The 21,408-nt window shown below is 40.5% G+C and overlaps 1 protein-coding gene across 1 annotated transcript; it reads left to right on the top strand.

The window, feature by feature from the left end:
* Positions 1-216: 216 nt before the first annotated feature.
* Positions 217-20,656, top strand: chst3a (carbohydrate (chondroitin 6) sulfotransferase 3a). The gene is made up of 3 exons (XM_088634700.1): positions 217-703; positions 14,525-14,752; positions 17,271-20,656. The coding sequence occupies exons 2-3, from the start codon at positions 14,673-14,675 to the stop codon at positions 18,511-18,513; spliced, it is 1,323 nt and encodes a 440-aa protein (XP_088490826.1). The 5' UTR covers positions 217-703; positions 14,525-14,672; the 3' UTR covers positions 18,514-20,656.
* Positions 20,657-21,408: the final 752 nt, after the last annotated feature.

The following is a 21,408-nucleotide window of genomic DNA, read 5'->3' as shown; positions in this document are numbered from 1 at the left end:
GAACTCAAACCTGGCCACGTTCACATCTCTGCAGGCAGGAGGCTTAAAACCTCTTAGGTGTTAGCATTTCTTTTAAAGTGTGATTTTGTTTTAAAAAAGGCAAAGGTGGATTTAAACCATCTTGTGGGTCATGAAAGGCCAGCACAAGACCCGACCTATAACAGTTCATTCATTCAACAGTGGGATCCTTGTTTAGAAATTCAAATTACCGGGAGGGACGGTGCGGTCACGTGGCTCGGTGTCTGAGGAGAGCCCGGTTTCGGAGTTCAGCTGAGCATTTGTTGGAGGACGAGAGTTCGCTCAAACGTGGTCTTCAGTGTATGACTTCAATCTTGATAGACTGGGGAGTAAAGAGACTATTTTAAACTGATTTGCCCTATGTGTTCCTTACAACGCCTTTAAACATATCTGTGGCGCATCAGCCAACATCTAAATCAGGATTTGGGAAAAAAAACAAACTTTGGTGAGGTTTGATTTCTTGGTTACTCTTTCCCACTGTGGAGTTTGCTCTGTAATCGCTGCAGTGAAAATGCAGCGTTCCTTCTAATGGACGTGGAAACAATTCTTCTGAGAGAATAACGGAAATTAGTGTCCGCACACACAGAGGTTCAGCTTTTTTCGGAAATACAGGAAAATGAGGGATGCAACGGCGCACGTAGTCTTCTGCACCAATATCTTAAATTACTCTACAGAGTGTGGTCGTGTAAGTATTTGAAACTTTTACCGTGTCCTTCATTTAGCATCAGCGTTAGGCAAAGGTTTGTGCAACAGCATGTTGTTACGGTATGTGACTACATGTTAGTAGGATTGAAAGCATTTATGCTTGTCTTAATGTTACTGTAAATTATACTATTACCGCTTCTATATTTGTCGCAGAATAAATTGATATTGCAGCGTATGAGAGGAAGACTATGACTTTGACAAGTTTTCAGTGCCTAATACAAGGCAGGAAAGACGACAAGGTGGGTACTTTAAAGTAGGCAGGAGTGAGGCTTATAGCTCCGTTAACAACTAAACTTTTTCATTGCTAAAACTTTATGGTGTAGAAAAATAGAAAACCTTCTTTTTAATAATGTAAAGAAGACTTCAAGCTGACCACACGTGCCTGAGACCCAGATCACAGCCCGATTGGGTGTCGGGAGATGCTGAGCCGAAAGAGAGACCAGAGATTAAAAATGGATGAACCCGGTGTACAGTCAGTGACGAAACTGTCTGCGTTATAGGCTCTGAGATGTTCCAAACCGCGAGTGTGTGATGCAGTGTGATGGGTTGGTTATTTAAAAACAAAAACTAATCCGCGAACACGAAAGCTTGCCTTTTTAAAAGCCGCTGATATTGAGTTTCTGTGCGGTTAAGCATCAGGTCGTATTAACAGTGCACTGCTGTGCTAGGGTTTCTCACAGCTTGCAAGGTAGCACATATTGCACATCACCATATTTTGCTATAGCACTGTGTGCTTCATGTACATTATATGCAGGATGTTGAGTTTCATTGGTATTCGGATTAAGATTTTTTTTTTCGGATTGATATTACACTTCCAACTTCGGTGAGCGGTTTCTCAGCAGTCTTTGCAGAATTATTTTTATAAAACAATGATATTTAAAAAGTGAATGAATTAAAAACTTGTTAAAAAAGCAGTTGCAGTACTGTATAAACCTTCTCCCTTGTCTGAATTACAATTCAGAACCGTATGAAGCTTCACTCCATTGGTATTCGGTGACTAATTCTTAAATACCAACCGGCGTGGGCTACTTTTAGGTTTATTCTTGTTTAAACACATAGTTGGCGTTGTTACAAAAGAGCTCTTAGTTCTTGCGGTGTAAGAAATGAGGCATGAATATAGTAGCATTTTTTATTCCTGCTTGCTAGCAAAATAATGGATACAAAAAATATCTGAATTTTGGCCCGTCTTATCTTGGGTAATAATAACAAAAGTATAACGGTTGAGACAAGGTTAAAGAAATTTCGAAAGCCAAAGAGTGATTCTTTTGTGGTTTTGTAGCTTTATAACATTGGGCAGCTGCTCAGACCGGTTTCACCCTGTTTGGCTTCCCAGTACCAGCTCCATATATACCCCTGCCGCAACCACCAAGGCGGTGCCGCTGATTGCTGTCCGTGGGGGTGGATGTACCAGAGAACAGTGGGGACTCGTGGGTTCAAAATGATACGCTTTTAAGCTTTGCCAGACGTTAAACATGTTTGAATTTGGCTAGTATCAGCTTGGGTTTCGGACTTTCAAACAACTCTGAAGAGGAGAATGAATAATTATAAGCACCACTTCTTGGACAAAGGCGGAGAGGGCAATGTTTTTTTACACTTAACATTCTATTTAAATTATTTTTTGGCTGTAAGATAAAGACATTGGGGAGCAAAGATATACCTTTTGATTGTTGCTATTGACTATAATGCATTTCACACCGCCCTCCTTAAGACTGGACATCTTCATCCTCAATCCTTTACTTCTTGGCTCGTCTTTCCTCAGAGGTGTTACTAGACACAATGTGCCCGTGGGGGTTCGCGTCCTGTAATCAGAATTGCCGGTGCTGCTGAATAGATGTTAATGCGGGAAGGTGGCCTATGCAAGTGATAATGTAGCAATTGAACAGGAAAAAAAAATGCGAATCTTACGCATCCAATTTCAAGGGTTTTATCAGGATAAGGAAAAATGCGCTCTTCAGTTCAAGAGAAAGGAAGGCACTTTACAGAGTGGGCTGTGAAACCACGTTTTTGAAGTAGATACTTTTAAGTTAAAACGGGATGAGCTACAGTACTAAACATAGCTATTAATAACTATAGCTATGTTTGGTTAACGGGGGGCTTTTGCTGTAATTTCACCATCCTGTTTTCCATAAGAGGTCCCTGGTTAATTCTCCACAGTGGGTTTCCTTGTCCATTCTCTGTATCTCTCTTCACTACCCTAGGAAAGCCACAAACCCCTTTGTCCTCTTATTCTTTTCCATCTTTTTGTCTAGTATAGTTTTCAGTTATTTAAATCTCCATGGAAAGAGTGTACATTTTTGGCCTCGTGTCGTTCTTGAAGTCCGGTATTTATGCAATGTTAGTGTCACTGAACCAAAATCTGCAGCTCTTAGAGAGTCTTCTGCTCGTATAGAAATACAGATTATAAGACTATAGACTGTAAGAGACTGGACTATAATTGCCTTGCACTTAAGCCTCTTTTTAAAAATAAAGATGTAGATGTCATAAGCCACAAGTTGTACTCATTGTGTACAGTAGTTCAGGTGGGTAGCTGCGTCAGCATGCGTAGGCTGCAAAGGAACAAGTAATAGGTTTATTCCATGCTGAAAAAAAGAAGAAAGAGAACACAACGTTTCGGCCGTGGAGCCTTCTTCAGGTGTGAGAGAGACAGGGCAGTAGGCAAAGGTAAAGTAGCGGGAGAACAAAGGTTGAGAGGGAGGAGGAGTGAGAGGCGGGAGCAGGGGACAGAAAGAGAGGCCAATCAAGAGGTGTGAAGTCAGAATGGGTGCAGAGAGGTGTGAAATGAAACTTCCAATGAATGGAGAAAATTTAAAAGAACAGTAATCTGTCGTTAAGGGAAGGGAGAATGTGTGATCCTAGCTGCAGAATAATTTTAGTTTCGGTGGTCTTTCTGATGTATGAGTTCGGAAAACCGTCTTTGAGAACACAGACGGAGAGATTAGAGTGGTCGTGGCCGTCAGAGGTGAAATGAGAAACAATGGGCTTGGAGAGATCTTTAATCTTCACAGCCCTGACGTGTTCTCTGAAGCGGTCTCCGAGTCTCCTTCCTGTTTCCCCAATGTAGATGGCTGGGCATTTACTGCAAGAGATACAGTAAATAAGGTTGCTGGAGGTACAAGATGCTGTCTGGGTGATCCGGAATTGTCCTGAGGGGCCTTGAATGAGTGTGGTGGTGGCTGTGTACTTGCAGGTGATACAGCGAGCTCTTTTGCAAGGGAAAGTGCCTGGTGTGGATGGTTGCTGAGGGCGGTCAAGGGAGCTGTGGACAAGGAGGTTCCGCAGATTAGGTGGTCGGCGATATGAGATGATAGGGCGATCAGAAAGGAGGGCCCCAATGGAGGGATCATCCTGTAGGATGGAAAAGTTCTGGTTAATGGTCCTGGGGATAGGAAGTGTGTTAGGGTGGTAAGGAAGCACCAAAGGAATGCGGTTGTTACGGCGGGAGTTCCTGATCGGGTTGATGGTCCGGGGGGTGTTTTTGGCTCGGGCAAGGGCCCTGTCAATCACACTGCTGGGGTATCCTCTGTTGATAAAAAATGAGTACATTTCGAGGGCTTGGTTTTCGAAGTCGATGTCGTCGCTGCATAATCGTCGTAACCTAAGGAACTGTGAAAAAGGAAGAGAGTTTTTAGTGTGGTTGGGGTGAAATGAGCTGTACAGGAGGTAGCTGTGTGAATCCGTGGGTTTGTAATAAACTGAAGTGGACAGTCGGGGGTAGTTGATAGACAAGTGGATGTCTAGAAACGGAAGAGTGGTGGAAGAAATGTTAACCGTATATTTGAGGGACGGGTGGAAGTTGGTGAAATGGTGCAGGAAGAATTCAAGCTGATCGTTGAAGCATGTGGCGGCACCGACGCAGTCATCAATATATCGTTTGTAGAGGTCAGGGACATAGCCAGTGTAGGAAGCGAAGAAGCGTTCTTCTACCCAGCCGACAAAAATGTTGGCATAGCTGGGTCCCATTCTGGTGCCCATGGCAACTCCACTGACCTGTTGGTAAAAAAGATTATTGAAAGAGAATGCGTTCAGTGTGAGGACCAATTCTGCAAGGCGTACCAGGGTGTGGGTGGGTGGATATAAACAGTATTAGTTTATATCAAAATTGTCAATAGTTCTAAGGCAGGTGTTGTGCTACACTGCTGTTAAGGTTAGAAGGCAGAGAAAGGCAACTCTGATCTTAAATGTCCGGTAAATGGAAAGCACAACATTATGTTTTCTACTCTGAAAACTGCAGCTTTTACAAACATGTATAAAAATAGTGTGGGAGTTTTTTGGTGGTTTGTTTCTTGATTTATTGCTAGATTGATTTTAAAGTCTGTTTTGTGTGCAAATCTAGAGCATATTGAGGCTGGGAGGAATATTAGTATTCATTCTAATATTCATATTTTTTATTAATATCAGTAATAAGGTTTCCCTAAGAACTATCCTTGTGCTGCTGTACCCACTAAGCCAATATTATAGCATCCTTTGTTTCTTAAAAAGAAATTGAACCATGAGTGAGTATAATTTGTTACAAGATAGTGAGCAGAATGATGGTAGTTTCTGCTTGAACAGATCATCAAATTCGTCAAATGCTCCGATGATTATTGAATATTTTAAATCTGTGTTCCAGTGCTGTAAGTGACAGGCTGATGGACACAGCATAAGCCTTGATAATTAGTTATATTTACTTATTTCCAATTAATCATTGACTGCTACAATATGGTGCTGCTTTTGATTTATTTTTAGAAACAAATCAATTTGGCATGCTCTGAATCAGGTTTTAGTTTGCACAGCTAGTGTGCAGCCTCCAAGCCTTCCTGTCTTGCAGAAGCAGAAGTCAGATAACACTTGGCTTTGTTTAAATCAAGCATTTGTTTTTGGTCAACAGAAGCTGCTTGGCAAACCAGCTATTTTACTGTGTGCTTTGTATAGCACACCATTGTTATGATTTGCACTAGTTTGGTGGTTCAGAATCCTTTCCAATTGCGTACTGCAAAAAGGGAGCTGAAGAATGTCCAATTCTGATGCGGTATATAATGTGTGTAAGGCTCTTTGTGACAGAATCTGGCAATGACATCTGTAATACAAGGGAGGTCTGTTTTTATTTGATTAAAAACTGATTTCAAGTCCTGTGTTTTCTAAACCTATCAATGAAATTGTAAATCAGAAATTGGAAATATAAAAAAATAGAATGGTTATTTTATTATGTTTATTCCTCCCCAAAGTTGCTCACTACTGACTTGTGTGCTAGCACAGGACATGTGAGGGACAGAACTGTGCCTCCTCTGAAATATGTACTTGTCAGAGCCTTCTGTCAGGTTTCATGAGTCCCAGTATTGCCTACCAGAGAGCTGGTGTAGACTGGAGGACTGATGGCACTGTGAGCTCACCAGGTGTCTGGCAAGTGACAGGAGATTGTGTAGCCAGAGATTGGAGTTGAAGCACCCAACCCTGGCAGTACTTGGTCACTTGCTGTTGCTGAGTGTAATTGTATTAGAAGTCACAGCTCAGTTTAGTGCAGTTATTAACAGACAGCCACCCAGAGAGAAAAACAGACGTAGTACCTCCTCCGTTCTGAACACAAATGCTTCCAAAGGAATTTTATAAACTGGGCATGGCCCTGGTCATCCTCTTATGTTCTCATGAAGTTTGCATTTGGGTCAAGGACACGGCATATATTGAAACATAATAAAAACAGTTTCTATAGAAAGTCTGCACACCCTTTCCAAAGTATCATATCGTGTAGTCTAATTTTACTTTTATTTACACATTGTAACACAACCTCCAAGTGCAAAACAAATGCTGAAACATTCTGAAAAGTAATTACAATTGAAAACCTAGAAAAATGATTGGATAAAATATATTAGTAATATCATACACTAGTTTAGTCAGTCAAATAAGAGCTTGTCACTACCAGAGCCAAACCATAGGTGTGTTACTTGCCTTGTTAACTTTAAGGAAATATTTGACCTCAATTCTACACACTAGGAAGTCCAAACTGAAATCAGATGATGATGCAGACAAAGCTTGAAACTGTGTCAGTACTACAGTGCATTGTCAATCATTGTACAGTACATAAGTCAATCACTGAGGTACAAAAACTTGCCTTCCTGGAGTATGTCATACCTTTTCTAATACTTAAACATTAGAATTCTAGAAGCAGACCCTGCCAAAGAAACTACATTCTTCAAAATTTATATAGCAGTGAAATATTTTTACTTCAAGATGCTTCAAACTCCAATTTCAAACTCTAACACCAATTGTTTTCAGCTTTCTGGTATCAGTTTCTAATGGTAGCTAATGTGATTTTTTTTCCAGAGCAAATGTCTTTAGGCTGTACATTGAATATCACACAAATAACTTTCTCCATGAGAAGCTTTTTGTTCTGCTGGGCACACATTCAAGTTTTCTCTGGAGACTGTGACGTTTAAGACCAATTATGTATTTCTTCCCCAAGTGATAACAAACAGGCAAGCTTAGAGGAACTGACAATTTGAAGGTTTGCAGCTTTGTATTAGAATACTGGAAGATCCATTACAGAGCAACTTTCTGAGAGGTCTTCTGTGCCTGTGCAGTGTAGTGGTGTATTCATATATAGAATGAGACGATGGTAGCTACATTACATACAAGATGGAGAAGTGAGATACTGTTTCAGCAATTGAATTAAGGGGGAATGCAAGGGATGGAAGATAGGCTGAACGTTTGCTAGGATACTGGGATTAACTCATCTGCTCTTGTGAAACCTAACACAGGATCTTTACTGGCCAAGCAGTCAGGAATTTTAAATGCATTCATGCCAACATATTGCTTCAACATACCTATAATATGAGTGATACCAGTACAACATTTAAAAAAATCCTTCCACTTCATTTTTTTGGACCCGTTGTTTTTATTCTTAAGTTTAAAACAATTCCCTGAGGAGAGGAAACAAATAAACAATAGTTGCATAATCCCTGCAAGTGTTAAGACATACAAAGCAGAAAACTAAAAAATGGCAAAATGCAGTGCAGTACTGACTACAACGAAGCACACTTAACTAGAACTTTACAGGGCATTTTCACTACATCTTTGTTTTTATGTATTTCTCAATGCAGTCATCAGGAGAGAACTTATTTTTGTCTCTTATTGATTTAATACTGTAAGTGGTTACAAACATGAGGAGGTTATATTGGTTGACATGTCAGACAGTTACAGGTTTAATATTGCAACAAGTAGACCTGTACAGGACTCTACAGGACACTAGACTCTAGAAGTGGTTTTGACACTTCTCTGGTTTGGTGGCGATTAGTGAAGTGTAAGTATAGCACTTTAACCACTTGTGAGCCAGAGCTGACATTTATAAGCTTGAGACTTTGGCTGTGTAAAGCAAACATGTTGCTGCTTTCAGCTGTTCAGCAGAAATATTTAATAATAATAATAATTAATAATTGCTTACACTTATATAGCGCTTTTCAGGACACTCCACTCAAAGCGCTTTACAGGTAATGGGGACTCCCCTCCACCACCACCAATGTGTAGCACCCACCTGGATGATGCGACGGCAGCCATAGTGCGCCAGAACGCTCACCACACATCAGCTATCCGTGGGGAGGAGAGCAGAGTAAAGTAGCCAATTCATAGAGGGGGATTATTAGGAGGCCATGATTAGTAAGGACCAATGGGAAATTTGGCCAGGACGCCGGAGTTACACCCCTACTCTTTTCGAGAAACGCCCTGGGATTTTTAATGACCACAGAGAGTCAGGACCTCGGTTTTACGTCTCATCCGAAGGACGGCACCTTTTACAGTATAGTGTCCCCGTCACTATACTGGGGCATTAGGACCCACACAGACCGCAGGGTGAGCGCCCCCTGCTGGCCCCACTAACACCTCTTCCAGCAGCAACCTTAGTTTTTCCCAGGAGGTCTCCTATCCAGGTACTGACCAGGCTCACACCTGCTTAGCTTCAGAGGGTTGCTAGTTGTGAGTTGCAGGGTGATATGGCTGCATATATTTGTTCTTATAAAATCTTAAACGCTGTGACACTGAACCCCATTGAGAGCTGAAAAGGTTACCTCCTCCCCATGATTTGGCACTTCATAACAGCTTTAGGCCGTGGAATTGAAGTAAGACTGTCCTTTTCTGCATCTCTTCCGAGTAGGCAGATAGAGTCTTATTGTCATCAGAGTCAGAGCCCTGAAAGGACTAGCACAAACAGGTATGAGTATGGTCAAACAGCGATCCAATACATAAAGTTCAGGAACCCTTCTTAATAGAGTGTGATTCCTGTAATATACATATTAATATGCTTTGTACTGTACATGATTTAATGTGATCACTGGACTTGGCTGATTCAGAATAGTTGCAATTCAACGTGAATACGTGCTTCTCGGGTTCCTTCTTTGTTCACATCCCACAAAGAGTTCTTGTGAGCTGGATGTGCTTCTCCAGCCACATTGCCTAGTGGTCTCTGTCGAGGAGTGGTGATAGAAGTGACCCATAATTCCCTGAGCTCGCTCAGCTTCAGAAGACATCGGCAGAGCTGCTCAACTGAATGTTCAGAATATCACTTGCAAATCTGGAAGCAGAAGAGACAGGTGAGGGAAGTGTAGCCTGAAGACCAGTAATTACAGTACGAGTGGATGTCCTGCACCTTCAATAGTGACGAGTTTAACTTTGACAGTTCCTCCCTCCACCTTATCTCTGAAACTTCACGGCAAGATGGCAAGTACTCCACTAACATGCGGACCAAGCTGTCATCTTTTTCTGGAATAGGTTCAATTGAGGATATGCAACACAGTGTTGGGCTGCTTTGCTGTTTTAAATAGTAGTACTTGAAGGGGGGGTGGGGACGTTCTCCCAGTTTGGAAACCCCAGCTGCTGGGCTCACTGTTACTGCCCTGCTAACGGAACAGAAGGAATACAGTGTTTCCTCTGCAGCTGTTCTGCACCTTGCCAGCCCTTCAGCACTTAACAGCAGAGCTGGGGAAGCAGGGCGTGGAGGGATGAGGTGACACTCATCGATGGTATTGATGTCACTGTTAATAATAACACGTTATTATCCTTATCCAGGGTGATCTACAGTGTGTTTGTATAGTTTAACATTGCGTAAGCAGAGATGGAAACAGCAGATAGGGTTGAAGCTCATTTCACCTTCCATCCATTTTGTAACTGCATCTTCCAATTCAGGGTCGTGGGGGAGCTGGAGACTGTCCGGACAGGCAACAGGCGCAAAGGGGGAAACACCCTAGACGAGATGCCAGTCCATCACGGGGAAGAACCACACAGATACACGCACGCACACACCTAGGCTCAGTTATCTCAGAAGCCAGGCAACCTACCAGTATGTCTTTGGACTGTGGGAGGAACACTCCAGAGACATACTGGTAACCAGTGCGCCTCCGTTCTGCCTGTTACAATGCTGGAAAGGAAAAGTGCAGTGTGAGTGCTACACAAAACAACAGTGGCGAATATTGTATAATGGAGAGTTACGCTGCCAGACGTCCGCCCACTCAGCGCCCTGCTGAGAGCCTGAGCTGAGCCAGCTGGACAGTCCTGACTGAATGACTTTGCCCAGGCCTGGGCTGTTATTTCTGAACAAGCCTACTAAACGTCTGTTCGGAGCAAGCGTCGGTACTGGCTTAGCCACTTTAAAACGAAAATTAAATTCTTCCAAAAGACACATAGTGTAGCGTATAGTGCAGTATCATTCACATCATGGTAGGTAGGGCAGGTAGGTCCCCTTTCAGGCCATAAAGGCCCAGGAGGGAATGGGGGATAAGGGCCACCATTTTTCTCGACCATCAGGCACTGGAGTTGGAGGTGATGTGGTCAGCATCACGCTCCGGCCGGCCTATTACTCCCGGAAGGATTAACCCCTGGTACTCATTGGGAAAGCAGGCCGAGTGGACGTCAAAGGTTAATTTCTTATGATACCATTAAAACTTGCTACGCTGGGCTGTAGAAACACTGATACACACCTTTCTTAAATCTTTTTTTCCTGTGTTTTTTAAAGATATTTAGAATGCAATTGAAATGCTCTGGAATATTAAACATATACAGCACCCTGTGGGAAAAAATCATTTATTCCAGTTATACAAGGAACAGGGTTCAAGTTAACTGAGGCCACTGTATGTTGTGCAGTGTATCTTATAATTTTACAAGAAAATGATTGGGCTCTGGGGGGAAGATGTCAAAATCATCATCCTGGTTTAAATTTCAGAGTGATTTGTGAAATAATCTTGAGCTTTCAGCAGTGATTGCTCTAAGAAAGTCTTTCCAAAGCTGGGTCATCCATTCCTCTTGGCCAGAGACAGTTCAGAAGGTCAGCTTGTCCGCTTTATTCTGCCCAACTTGATTTTAATTTCCATATTACAAGCATGATGCAAAGTTATTTAATAAGAACATAAAAAAGTTACTAAGACAGGAGGCCATTTGGCGGAACTGGCTTGTTAAGTAAGAAGTAGCTAATTGATTCAAAGATGTTATTCAGGCATTTCTCTAAAGACATTACTGAAAATTAACACACACACTTTGACTTTGTTAGCACATAAATGTGATATATTCTGTTGAATGCCCCCCCGATATTATGTGCAAACCTTTTTGTCTCGTTTCTTTTGTGAATAAGTTAAAAGGTAAAAGTTTTGTGTTAAACATCTGTGTATGAGTAATCGGCCATGGATTTGTATTGGCCAAAGTCCAATCACTAAACCCCAGTAAACCTTCACCGTTACTAGAAGGAAATTGGCAAAAATTCTGTTTCATTCTTTTCAAATGACAAGATTAATTTCATTCTTTCTAAATGACCCAGATAGCAAATATGTTATTTCATTAGAAATGGAGAAAATAAAAAAAACTTAACTGGATGCCTACCCAAAATTCATTTTTGAGCTTCATAAGGAAATAAAGCCTGTGTTGTTTTGCAAACTGGGCTACATTTTCGAAATCTCTTTTTCAGAAACAAATAAAGCATTTGTTCTTTGGTTGGATCTGTTTGGTTGGTTGGGAACTTTTTTCCTGAACTCTGTTTTTATGTCTGAATGTAGGTGTGAGGGTCTTCAAGTGCTTGTAATTTTCTCCATCAGTGCAGACTCTCCTGTAAGGCTCTGTGGAGCTCGTGGTGTCAGGTGACCAGGTTGTCATTCTGTTCACAGCTCAGGGGTTAACCAAGTGCATAAACAAATGCCAGTTTAAAACAGAGATGATGTGATGTAGAAATTTGGAGCACAGTATTTTATGTTTTATCAAGTATTTTTGAAAGCTGTATTGTTAATAACTTGCAAGCACTCAATAATGTTTTTGTTTTTACTGTTTATGCTCATTTTCCTGCTACTGTAGACAGCGGAGTACTAAACCAGCAGTTGTGTGTATAGTTCATTGTTTAATAAAAAAATGTTTTAAAAAAACTTTTACAGTTGGATATTGGCTACAGCTTTATGGACATGTACAGTTGTAACTTGCATCCCAATACTGGTTTAGAACTATTTAGAATTTTGTGAATCAATTTACCTTGCCTCATAATTTTTTTTGAATCTGTTATGTTTAGTTAAATGGTGTTCCAATGTTTTTGGAAATAAAAAGAATTCTATATCTTTTTACTTGCTTAATTGAATGACAAGACAGACATAAAGACTTTCTCAAAACATACATCAACAGCAGCTGTACTTAAGAGGGTTTCTACATCGTTTTTATTGATTACACGTCTGCATGTCACTCTTCTGCTTTTACAGAGTGGAGAATATTAAGTCTAAAATGTACTTTTGGGTAAATATCTTTATAAGGCATTACCTTAATTGGTGTTTTTCTAAATGACAGGTTTGCAGTGCAAGCCACATACATTCTGTATAGTACTGAATAAAATGTGTTATCTTAACTTAAGCAATATCATGATACCTCTTTCATGTTTTCATTTATCAAGGACACTAAATCAGGAATGAGCAAATTCAGTCCTTGAGGGTCTGAGAATCCTCTGAGATGAATTACTTAATTTAAAGTGTTAAAGCCAAATCACCTGTGTTGAGGTCTTAATAGGTTGCTAATTGAAAACACCTGGAAAGCCCATGGGAATCTGACTCGCCCCTGGCATACCTGCTGAAGAATGATCTACAGCCAGATATTAATGAACTTTTTAAAGCTGACAGTCTGAAATCATTTTGGAGGTGTCAAAGACCATGCTCCATGCCGCAGGGAGAGCAAAGTGACACCCGCTACAAGGTTGTTTTCATATTAAGAGAATTTAGGTTGCAGATGGTGCTGCTGTTGAATACAAAGTCACCTTGGCAAATGCTTTTATGACATACTCTCAACTCTTTTTGTATTTATCTGCTTTAATCCGCTGTGTGAGCTCCAGATGTACTCTGCAGTATCTGCCACACTTGAATGACATCCTGGTCTGGATGCACATGCTGGCATTGTTTGCGAATGACAATGTAATCATTTTGAGCACCACTGGGTTGTGCCAGGTTTCTTTAGTGAGAAAAAAATGTTGCAGAGTTTAACAAATTTGTTCACAAAGTAGTGGGGGGGTTGCCACATCAGAAGACCACAACACAAAGTTCCAGGAAGATTCTGATGAGTGCTGGGTTTTTGGTGTAGGAGAGTACCAATATCATCATCTCATAGGCACATGTTATCATTTAAATTGTATTATATTAATAACATTATGTTTAAAAATATATATTTTTGGTTTTATACATGCATGTCTCAACATCTTTTATACATTTTAATATATTTTAAAATTGATACATCTATGTCTGAATATCTGCATTTTCAGTGAGAACTTTGGAAACAACATAAACTAGACAGAAATACTGTGAAGATCTGTTGGTTACAGTTGTCAGTGTTGATGTTATTTTGTGTCTTAACAGGGCGCATTTCTTACGGCCTCACTCACTCATCAATATAACCAATTTAGGAGATTGTACGATAGTGTTGATAATGTTGAAAGGTGGCATTTAATAAATTTGTTCTATATCTAAGAAACTATGTTTTTGTTTTAGATACATTGTCATCACGGAGTACATTTCTTAAACATTATTGTAACCAGGACAAAGCATGGAAAGAAACAGCAGACAACTGCACAGATTACGTGGGCAGCTAAGATGATTGTTGTTTATTTCTTGATTAGATCACAGGAAGCCACAAAAAGCAAAAAAAGGATGTGCGTTCTTAGATATTTCACACAGATGTAGGGAAGCACTTCTTGTGCTTCTGCTAAGTGACTTAAGTTGCAGAGCTGGACAGATTGCAGTTGTGTTCTTTTTGTTCTTTTTATTGGCAGCTTAAAGTGGAAAGAGTTTGATTTTGAAACCTGAGATTTTGAAATATATTTTACTTGAATATTTGTCATTTGACAGTAGTTTTTATAAATATCACCGCCTGAATCCACAGGAAATAAATGTGCTTTGTGTGCCAGGTATCTGTGGGTCCTCTGTACAAGCATGGATGCTCTATCAATGAAGCATATTTAATCTTTAATAAACAAAATGGAATTTCAGTTAGGAAATGGCTACCTTTTAATCAACACAGAACAAGTTTGAAAAGTACCTAAAATCATTTTGTTTTAAAGAATTCCACTTTATACAAGAAGGTAGTCAGATAAAATTTAAGGTTTCTAAATGAAAATAAAGGAACATGGGTCATTTGGGTCCATCAGTGGATGTTCTGAAGCAAAAACTTAAAAATTACTTTGAATTTGGTCAGATGTCTTGCTTATTTCTGAAAGGGTCCTTGTTTCATTTCATGGTTTATGTAAACATTTATGATCTTCCTGAATTACTGTTCTTCACATTTAACTTTAGTGAGCAATATTTTTTTTAACACTCCTGTTTTAATGTTGGCACAGGCTGGACCTGTATGAGGAGCTGCTGCAGTGCAGCCCACAGAAGAGGCTCTTGGAAGTCTGAAGAGGCGACTGTGACGCTTTGTGTCATAATTGGGAGGTCAGCAGAATTGGATAAGAACCAATTTCTAATGCAAACTTTTATCCAAGAATGAGGAACAAATACACAATTTTCCTAGTCTTCATAGTGGCACTTGTCATCATTGAGAAGGAACATAAGATAATATCAAGGTAAGTCTTGTAAGTAGTGGTAAACTTTATGTTGCACCTTTTATTCTAAAAGTAGGATGAATTGTAGGCAAGTTTGCCACTTTGGGAATGCGATCAAACCCAATCGTAGATAATGGAAAGTGCCCCCTCTTTGCTGATCCTGTCTCATCAGTAACCTCATAAGAACACTTACATGACCTGAAGTGGTTTTTCAGTAATTAAAAACTATTTTATACTGTAGCATTGTAAGGGGAAAAGTGCTGATATTTGCACATACAGAGAAAAGTGAAAAAGATGTACTTTTACTTCTCAGTTCTTCAGACCACAACAATTCTGACCCAAATGCCAGTTTTTCTGTGAGTTTGTTCATTATATTCTTATTTTTTTGCTGTTTTATCTGTTGTCTATCTCTAAGACCATGACAACACTTAAATTAAGTTTATTGCTTAACTTTTTACACAGAAATGTGAGCCGTGCATAATATCAAACTCTACTCTTAAGATGTAAAAGGGGGGGCAAATTATATTATTTGGTGACTAGCAAGCACAAAATGGTGCCTTTTTCATTCCAGTTACTGTAATTTTAACAACCTTTTCTTTTTCAGTGATTTCTGTTTCCTTCTAACTGAGACCACTTTCACAATCGGAAACCAGTTCGGCTGACTTAATTTGTTATTTTCTTTTTGGATATACAGATACAGTACATGGCAGCTGTCCTAAATAAGATTGTTACGTATTTAGTTAAATATCCAGAGAATGGTACTGAAAGTTAGAAACAGAGATTTATTAATTTCTGGAAACAATCAGGTGGGCGGTAAAAAGACTGCTTGTTCTATTTAGCCATTGTATTTTGTTCAGTAGAATGTATAACAATTTAGTTTTGTCAGCATCTCTGTGTAACACCCATGACTCCTTAGGTCAAGTAACACTTCAGGGGAGTATGGGGAGTTTTCAGGAAGCTTGTTTTTAACCTTTTTTCCATTGAAGAAATATTTTAAAATATTAAATACTAACAGCAACTAAAATTATTTTCTGCAGCATAATGAAAAAATGAAATACAATTTTGTTCGTAATCTCAATTTAAATCTACAGAAGCCCACATAATTCAATGTTATGCTTGTGTATTTTGGCAACTATTAATTATAGTCAGCTAATGCTGTACAATGTTTGCAAATGTTTTTATTTTAGAACTCAAAACATCTATGAAGGAAAATTGTGAAACTGATGTAAAATGGCAGCAGAGGCAGTATCTCTTTTATTGGTCCTTAGCAGGCATAGTGCAGGATAGCTGAAGATTGCCTGCATAGCCGGGTTCCTGGTTTGCGCACCATGGAAATCAGTGGCAACTAGACTTGTGAGTCACAGTCTCCAAACCTGTCTAGATTGAATGACTCTTTAGTTGAAGGCTTCTTAAGCACAGTCCTGCTGTATCTGACAGTAAAGACAAATCCACTGGCCAAAGTGAACAGTTTCTTTTTAGTGCAACAGTTTATGACAGCACTCAGTCTCTTCTCAGTTGTGGAAAGCAGCAGTTTTGGCATTAGTGGTAGCCGAGTTCTCCTGGCTGTGCTGTCATTTTTTTAAAAAAGAGTCCAGATGAGGGATGTTGACTTGCTTATATTAACTCACAGTACAGTAATGAGCCAAGTGGATTACCCTATCCTGTGATCCTCACTGGTTGGTTTTGCTGCTGGATGAAACAGTGGCTTACTGGCTTTAGTATGGACATGATCTGTCATGTGTATCCTGGTGTGAAAAGTCCTAGGTCTGTTACATTTTTGGGAACAAAGAAACTCAAAGCATTCTTGCTAAGAGGTTGTTGAAGCACAGAGTGCAAAAGCATTCAAGTAGCAGATGAACTCTGTCTGAACCTTGGGGAAGTCCAGATAAAGGTTCACTGGTAACATAAGAATTTCTCTTTGTGCCTGTCCAGCACACACTGCTGCCTACAGATGAGTAGTTAAAACTGTGCGTTCTGCTTGGCAGTATGCAAAAAGCGTCAAACACGTAGATGAACAAATTCAGTCTAAAGAGAAAATAAGTTGTTAATGACAACTGTTGCCTGTTATATCATGAATACCAGACTTTCCTCTCAATAATGATGAAATGCAAAAATAAATACTGCATAAGTTTAAAATTGAGGACTATCGGTGGTGGCCTATAGGTCAGTTATTTACTATGGATGTTTACTTTTTGTGTTCTACGGTATGCTTACGATACATTAAATAAAGAGCTTGTATATTTATGATAAAACTGCACAAGAATAATGTATATATAATTGATTTGTTGATTGCATTTGTTGATTAAAAATATTTTTTCCCTCATATAAAAGTGTATTTTGGGGCGGATAAAACGTTTGTGATTTAACGGACATTCAGTTCTAATGGACACTCCTTCCTCCCATTACTCTGTCAAACCACGGGTTTACTGTATTTCAATATTAAATCGATGATCATATGTTTTCCTTTTCATTTTGGAAAGTTGTACAGATATAAAATCTAATCCCTGTTTAGAATCTGTTGATCTCTTTATCTTAACAGGGTCTCTGACAAGTTGGCACCAAAGCAGACTCCTCAGACCCCACTGGATTCCAGCGTTTCGGAGCCCCTGGTGCTGACAGAAAATGGCTCCTATTCGGTCCTCAGCGAACTGGACTTGGCGTTTTCACAGTTCAAGCAGCGGCTGGAAAACTACAGGCAGCAGATGCAGCAGCGGCAGAACAGCGACCTCCCCGGCGCACGCAGGCACATCCTCCTGTTGGCTACGACTAGGACGGGCTCCTCCTTCATCGGCGAGTTTTTTAACCAGCAAGGCAGCAGCATGTTTTACCTGTTCGAGCCACTGTGGCACGTCGAACGGATGCTCACGCTCGAGACCGGGGGCACCAACGCGTCGGTGACCGCGAAGGCCTACCGGGAGGTGCTCCGGCAGCTCTTCCTCTGCGACTTCGCCCTGATCGAGCGCTTCATCGCCCCTCCACCCGAGGACCACGTCACGCCGGCTTGGTTCCGCAGGGACTCCAGCAGCTGTCTGTGCGAAGACCCAGTGTGCACTCCGCCTGTGAAGAAGGTGTCTGAGAGGTACCACTGCAAGACCCGGCGGTGCGGGCCGCTGAATTTAACCCTGGCCTCGGAGTCGTGCCGGCAGAAGCAGCACGTGGCCATCAAGACGGTGCGGGTCAGGCAGCTGGAGCTCCTGCGGCCGCTGCTCGAAGACCCGCGCCTGGACGTGAAGGTCATCCAGCTGGTGCGGGACCCCCGGGCTGTCCTGGCCTCCCGGATGGTGGCTTTCTCTTACAGGTACAGGAACTGGAAGAAATGGGCCACGGACACGGAGGTGCCCATCGACGAAAACGAGGTGAAGAAGTTGAAAGTGAACTGTGAGAATATCCGGATGTCGGCAGAGGTCGGCCTGGGACAGCCGTCCTGGCTGAGGAACCGCTACATGCTCGTGCGCTACGAGGACATTGCCCGTTATCCGGTCGAGAAAGCCACTGAAATGTACAGATTTGTTGATATTCCCTTCACTCCACAGGTGAAAGAGTGGATTCTCAGAAATACCCAAACTTCAAAGGACACCAGTGGCGTGTACTCCACACAAAAGAACTCCTCGGAACAGGTGGAGAAATGGAGGTTCAGCATACCTTTCCATTTCGCCCAGGTGGTCCAGGGTGCCTGTGAGCCTGCTATGAATTTGTTTGGGTACAAACTTGCTCATGACAAACAGATGCTTACAGACAGGTCAGTGAGTCTGACTGAAGAAAAAACATTTAACTTCAATTAATCATTTATTACTCTGTTTAAAATGAAATTCTCCTTGCACAAGGACAGATATTCTTTGACACTGAAATCAGGAAATTAGGAAAGCAGGAGGTTGGGAGTCTTCTGCTGTGTTGCTATTGGTTTGCCCAGATTTACTACAGCATGTGCAGGGCTCTAGAATACCTAGGATACAGGCACAAGTTGTGAAAAACAGTTTTAGAAAAGCATTCAAGCCTGGCAGACTTTTAAATACTCTTCACAGTTCACTCTGTCCTAAACTTGGAAGGTATTTGGTATTTGGCAAAGATAATCTGTAAATATATGAGGCAATACAGTAAAGAAACACTGTCCAATTGAACACTCCTTTCCACGTTGTCACTTAACACATTATTTCTTGTGAAATTAGACATGAGTATAGCCATGTTTAAAAAAGGGCTTTAAGTTGTCAAGAACTTTGGGTCTCAGAGAAGCCAGGATTTTTTATGGAAAGAGTCTACAATGAAATCTGTCTTAGTGAAACTGCTTTAAAGACCAAAGATAAAAACTGAATACAATTTTTTGGAGTACATGTTCAGATAATACAATAGGACTTTTTCTCCTTGTGTATTCCTCCTTCATTGTTGAGGAGGAAAACTTGGTAAGTGTAGCTTTAGGAAACCTAAATGACAACTGCAATTAGCAGTCCTTTAGAAAAATAAAGAGGTGATACGTTTATTTTTAATGTTTTCTAGTAATGTGTTTTAAGTTATTTAATTACAGTGTATACAGGGAGAAAGCGTGCTTTCTAACCAAAGTTCAGTTCAGTTTTGCACACAATTCGTATAGTTTTAACTATTGGAATTAGACCTTTCCATACGGGAATGAGCAATTTGTGTGCACCATTACTGTGCTGTTATAAAGAGTAGTCAACTGGGGAGACCGCAGAAAATATTGTTTTTGGTGGTACTGTTAAATATAGTAGAACTGCAGCAGGTTTGCAAAGGTTCATATAGATTTAATTCTTTATTGTAGCATTTTTGGGGGCTGGCATGGTGACTTGAGGGGTAATGTAGCTCACTCACCTCACCTCACTGCCCTTGTGTCTGTGGGTTTGATTGTGGACTGGGGCTCCTTCATTGTATTTGCATGTTCACTGGAGTTTTCTATGGGTGCATCATTTTTCTCCCGTCTTCCAGAAACATGCATCCTGGGAACATTCTATTAATATAGTGAAGCGGTGGCTCTGTGGCTAAGGATCTGCGCCTGTGGCTGGAAGGTTGCCAGTTCAAATCCCACGGCTGGTTGCAGAATCCTACTCCATTGGGCCCTTAATCCCAGCTGCTCCAGGGGCACTTTACAATGGCTGACCCTGCGTCCTGACCCCAAGCTTCTCTCCCTGTCTGTGTGTCTGTGGGACTCATGGAGAGCAAGCTGGGGTATAGGAAAAGATAAATTCCTCATGCACAAAATTGTATATGGCCAATAAAGTGATCTTATCTTATCTCTTAATCTAAACGGCTTTGGAGATTTCCTGTGTGCTTGCACACAGTCCCATACCCTGTTTTTGTCACAGGGAGAGAAGAAGCAGAGCCACCCTTCTCAAGGTCAGGTGTTTACTGAGAACAAATCCAGACCCTGGTAATCCATAGTACCACACCCTATCCTGAGCTACCCTATCCTTGCACAAGTATTCTTAAACTGACGTTTCAGTTTGTACCTTTTAAAACCCATACTTTTTATACTCCTGTTTGACTGCTGCTTGAAAATGAAATGTCCATGAAGACTTTGGATCCCTTTTTGTTCACATATTTCTTTGATCTGTTGTGATAACCAAAATATTTTCATGTAGTAGTGCCTATTCTGAGTGCGTCTGTAGATGTTGTTTGATGTGAAAAGGCTGCTTCTGAAATGGACTTGTTATGAACTATTGGAAAGGGAGTTTTTCTCAGAGTGTTTCTGTTAGAAGCCAGGATATTCGCCATGATTTTGTTATTTTTCTAACCAAAGTTAAGTCAATCTTCAGTTTGATGTGCTCTGATCTCAAAATATTTGTTGATCTGTTATTTATTAATGTTCTCTGTCAGCTAATAATGACCCAAAATGTTTGATTTGTCTTTGAAAAGTTTGTTTTTGTAAGAGAGTTTTGGTGCTAAGAATAAAATTCTCCACCTTGCTAAAGTTCAAAAGTACAAGTTTTATATGATATTTTCATTTTGGAAGACGTTCTTTAACCAATGCAATTGTGAGCAATCGGGTAAATCTCGGGGAAATCGCTACTCAAAATTTTACACTACGTTATTTTGCCGTCTTTTAAAATGATTGTTCACATGGCTACATTTAAGATGTAGTCAATCGTGACAAACAGGAATCTTTATCATGATTAGTGATCACAGTATAGATTTTTTTTATAAAAGCTATTTTGTGGAAAAACATATTAAATCAATTTTGTGTCTGTAAACCTTCTCTGCAGGGGCCTTCAGTGCCATTATTTACCAAAACGCTAACGGAAACATAAATATGAAAATATGTTTCACTTGTTATGGAAATATGAAACGTATGTTCTTACAGAAACTGATACTGGCAGCTCAGCTCATTCAGATCAAAGCATTATTTGTGAATTTCTTAACTTTTGTTTTAGAGTTGCTTATTTTGGGTTATAGCGTGTTTTTATTTTTACGGTCTGATTGGAAGCTTTACTAAGGTCTTATGAACATAGCCCATAGGTGAAAGACATTTCTACATTTCCAATCCCAATCCAACATCCCTGGCTTTTTGGAACCAAGTTGTGGTACTGGCAGCCGTGTATTCCAAATATGCAGTCCGAGGTTAATAAAATTGACTGGCAAAGCACTTGCCCTCATGTATTTTAGAATTTGGAGTGGGAAACTGCGTTTTAGCTTAACTCTAGAAAACCAAGAGAACTACTGCACACCAAGAG

This window comes from Lepisosteus platostomus, chromosome 6 (assembly GCF_059453375.1).
Source record: "Lepisosteus platostomus isolate fLepPlt1 chromosome 6, fLepPlt1.hap1, whole genome shotgun sequence".
NCBI lineage: Eukaryota > Metazoa > Chordata > Actinopteri > Semionotiformes > Lepisosteidae > Lepisosteus > Lepisosteus platostomus.
The sequence above is the reverse complement of the archived record's forward strand: the minus strand, read 5'-3'. Positions and strand labels throughout refer to the sequence as shown.